The sequence below is a fragment of the Poecilia reticulata genome, linkage group LG12, assembly GCF_000633615.1.
Source record: "Poecilia reticulata strain Guanapo linkage group LG12, Guppy_female_1.0+MT, whole genome shotgun sequence".
NCBI lineage: Eukaryota > Metazoa > Chordata > Actinopteri > Cyprinodontiformes > Poeciliidae > Poecilia > Poecilia reticulata.
The window spans coordinates 8,882,220-8,886,769 of record NC_024342.1 but is presented as its reverse complement, the minus strand read 5'-3'; the positions used below and the strand labels follow the sequence as shown (position 1 = coordinate 8,886,769).

At 39.8% G+C, this 4,550-nt stretch overlaps 1 protein-coding gene across 1 annotated transcript in view; it reads left to right on the top strand.

Moving 5' to 3' along the window:
- The window catches only part of col27a1a (collagen, type XXVII, alpha 1a), an 85,701-nt gene that overhangs the window by 19,909 nt on the left and 61,242 nt on the right, over positions 1-4,550 (top strand). Inside the window, exon 5 of the mRNA XM_017307958.1 lies at positions 3,053-3,106. Within this exon, the coding sequence (XP_017163447.1) occupies positions 3,053-3,106 (54 nt within the window). The remainder of the gene's footprint in view (positions 1-3,052; positions 3,107-4,550) is intronic.

Here is a 4,550-nt window from a genome sequence, read left to right as displayed (position 1 = left end):
ATATATAGTGACATCAGATAACCCCTAAAGAACAATACTACTGATGTATTTTTCAAATAACAACTTTACATTTGGAGAAAATTACAATTGATCACCTAAAAAAAAAAAAAGAAAAATGTTTTTTTTACAAAAAAAAATGTCCCACTTCTTTTATGCATTAAGAAAATATAAAAAAAACTGGAAAAAATCCTGACACAAAGGATCATAATTCATACATGAAAGGTTTAATGTATTTTTTGTGGGTAGTGCATAAAGGTGAAGTGGAATATTTATTGCTACAATAAATCTGAAAGATTTGGTTTGTATTCATGCTCCTTTTTGCTCTGACACCACTAAATAAAAATCCAGTCCCATCTCCAGAAGTCACCCGGCCCGCCTGTTCTGTTCAGTCAGATTGATGGGAGGATTCTGGTTTTCAATGAGACAGAATGAGGGAAAAAATAGCTAAAAGGATGTGAACACGAGTGTTTGGATCCTTACCATTGTGGCGTCCACAAAGAATGTGTTGCATAGGAACATTTTTATAAGAACCACAATGACGCCCCTGAATCCCTGTTCACTGAATAGTGGTTTATTTTATTTTATTTTTTTATTTAGTAGCCCTCAGCTGACTTGTGCTCCACCCTAGTGCTCTCTAATTAGACACCTGTTTTAAGAGAAAGGCACACTACATAGAGACAAGAACATATACAACCAAACCCCAGTGCCAGCCCATGCCCAATAGTGCACTGCCCAACCTGTGGTAAGCCGCTGGTTTAATTTTGGAACATGTAATTCAAACGTGCCTTGTTTGTTTAAGTTTATTTAGGGAACAACAGCGTTCCTTAATGCTGTGTGGACAGACCGCCTCCCATTGAATGCCAGCTTCATACAAACTCAAGGGTGAAAGGGGAAGTGTGTGGGATGAAAAGATCTTTGAAACGTCACAGCGTTTAGAAGAGAAGAATGGTACATTGTGAAAAGGAAATATTTCTTTAATAGCATTTTTTTCCCCTTAAACTAATAGGAAACAAAAAAGACCTCTATAAATGAACAAGGTTGGACTTCCAGTGCCCAGCAACAAGATCTAAAGCCCCTGAAATTTAGCCATATTACAACCACAACCTGTAATGTATTTTAACAGTTTTTTTGTGACAGACCAGATGGAAATGTAAAAAGTGTGTTGCCTCAACAGAGACATAAATCTTTTAGTCTCGAAATATTTCTTCCAGGATTGCTCTGTATTTAGCTCCATTCACATCTCTCTGCCTACCTAAGAAAAACATCCCCACAGCATGATTCTGCCACTGCCAAGTCGCACTTTGTGGAAACGATGTTCAAACCTGCATGTTATTCTATTAGGATCTTATCTCATCAGAGCATCTTCTTGCGAATTGTTGCTGTGTCCTCTACATTTCTGTGGATCTCTGCAGCTCCTCTAGAGTCACAATGGGCTTCTGGGATTGTTTTTTGATTGATGCCCCGACAATCAGTTCGTGTTTGCAGTCGTTATTTGTTGGTGAGCAGACCTTACCATGTTACTGTTGTGTTTATGCTGAGATTAAATGACTCACATGTGAACTTTATTTATCAAGTAGGTGACTTCTAAAAACAAATGGTTACATTGGATTTTGTTTTAAGATTTCAAAGTTAAAAGGTAGAACACAAATACTCATATTTTTAATTGTAAAACATTTGGAAAAACATGTATTCTTCTCCTTTCCTTTGCATTTCTGATGGTCTGTTACTTAAAATCACAATGAGATACTGTACATTGGATTTTGTGGAATACAGTGTCAAAATTGGCAAAAGTTGATGGAGTATGAATGATTTGGCAAAAAAACTTATCTTGACTCTACATCAGAATAAAAAAGCGATCTTGTCTTTTGACATGTACAAAAAACAGAAAATCTCTTGTATATAAGTGAATTATCTGCTTTAGGTGGGCTAGACAAAACTGTCATCAGTTTCTGACAGACCGATCAACTACAGCAGAACGGATTTATGCAGTCTTGTCTGCACCAAACCAAAACGTCTGTTTTTGAATTTTTCTCAAAGGGCATTTTTATGGAGCTGTATAGTCAAGTCCAAACCCCAAAGTGTTTTTTTTCTCTCTCACTTGGAAAAAAAAGGGTCTTTGAGAGTCTAGTTGACAGTTGGTGTCAGCTTTTGATGCAGCAGATCAGACCTTGACCATTAAAGCCTCGTTGTTTGTTTGGAGTGACCCCAACAAAATCCTGTGACCCAGTACCTAAAGCACTCATGGCTATTCTTCTACACTCATCACCAGCCAACCCTTGACCCCTGAACTGGGATAGGTTAGGGGCCTTAAGGTGCCACATCACATGAAGAGAACAGGGGGGAGATCAGAAATTCAACAGGAAGGGCTCTCTCAGGGTTTCTGAAAGCAGACGGTCAGACGGGTTGATGAGCGTTGTTGCAGCCCACCCCCCACGCTCCTGTCTGCAGGCTACAGCTCAAACCCAAAAGCAGTTGTTGATTCGTTCCCTGGCTCCCAAAGTTTCTTTGCTGAACCTTCCCATGGAGTGGGGGGGAAGTGGTGCTGGATAGACTGCGAGGGTTCACATTACCAACGTGCTGCCATGACTGATCTTGCTCCGTTTCTGTCCATCTCCTCATAATCTGCCAGCGCAGACAGACACAGAGATCTGCGGTGAAGTTCAAACTCGCAAGTCTGTGACATTGGACTGTCAGCATTAGTCATTAACATGCCTGGCTCTTGTGTGTTTGTTTGTGGCTGGATGTATAGAAGTGGGGGTTGGATCGTGAGCCAACTATGGACAGGAAAACACAGCCATATGTTGGAGCGGCTCCAGGGAGCCCCATTTTCCATGAGCCCCCCTGCATCATCAACCCCAAATACCACATGCACACATCCACCCACCCACACACAAAGTTAAAACATATTAGCAGAATGGCTGAGTTCCTCCAGACTTTCCTTAATCGTATCTTTGCTATGGCAAAGGCACACATCATGCATCTTTACACGTAGACTGAAAAGAATCCTGCAATATTTTTTATGTGTTTTGTTTTATCTGATGTTTTTTTCTAGGGTGACCCCGGCCCCCATGGGAATCCTGGTAGACCTGGTCCACCTGGGCTAAAGGTAAACGGTCTTTGTCAGACTTACAATCATAATCATTTTGTTCTTAAAAAAAAAAAAAAAGTAAATCATGCTTTTATATCTATCCTAATTTGCTTGTATATCTGCGAAGACATGTTGCATATTCGTTTTTTTTGTGTGTGCAAGCTTTAAGAAAAACAAGGCTATGGAGTTTTACTGCTGCAGAAGTGGGGTCACTAAAGTTCACAACAAAGCCAAGATACTTGACAGCTCATTAACTCACTAACACCACTCCGCTTATGTTAGAATATCCAAGCCGAACGCAAGTTATTTTAGGCTTTAATTGTTGACACGATATTATCCAATGTTTGAATAAGTTTATAAAAAGCCGTGCACAGATTTTTGCAGTTTCTGTGTGAAGGCTGACTCTGTGCGTCCACTGTAACCTGAGCACAGAGAACAGAATAAGTACATTGACACCAGAGGGGGGTCGAAATGATTTATCCAGGTGTCAGGGAAAGACATTAGGAGTCGGAAAATAAGAACTCCAAATAAATCTTACCTATTTTAATGTGTGAAAAGGAGATGACCTTGACCGAGACAAATTCTGCATCCTCCATAACGGTCTGAAATGTTGTATGCATTAGCAAAGACTCTTGACCTCTGACTTTGTGTGTTTGGAACATAGACGTACAATCTTTATTTCAAGTTTTGTATAAAAAATGTATAATTAGTGATAATTACTTCTAGACATAGAGAAGAATGGGGATAAAAGGGATTTAAGTGACTTTGCCAAACTATTATTGCCAGACAACAAGATCTGAACAATTCAGACTTCCATCTACAACTATACCATCCAGTTTGGTGCCTTAATTTGGACGAAACTGTCTTTTTTTTAATGAGAGGTTAGAGAAGAATGGGCAGATTGGTTTGAGACAAGGCAATGGTACGGTACCTCAAATAGCCAGTTGCTACAGCCAAGGTATTTGGATTACATGTTACTGCCAACATATCAAACCCTGAAGCTGGTGGGTTACACCAGCAAAACTACACATGGGTGTCACTCTTGTCAGCTAAGAATATTAAACTGAGTCTACAATTACACCGAGTCTACAGCCTCACCAGAATTGGACATATTGGAAGGGCGTAACGCTGCTGGCGGTATTTCACTGGGATTTCCTGGGCACTTTAGTGGAACACAGACTTCACAGTGGTGGGAAGTAACGAAGTACAAGTACTTCGTTCCTGTACTTAAGTACAGTTTTCGTGTATCTGTACTTTACTTAAGTAGATTTAATAATGGATACTTTATATTTTTACTCCACTACATTTTACAGCAAGTATCTGTACTTTCTACTTCACTACATTTCTAGAAAACTGTCGCGTTACTGTTACATCCAAGTCGCATTGAGCTTTTTTTCCGTTAAAATGTGAAGTTCGGGGTCTTAAGGTGGCGCCGTCAAATCCAAGCATTACGTGACTTACG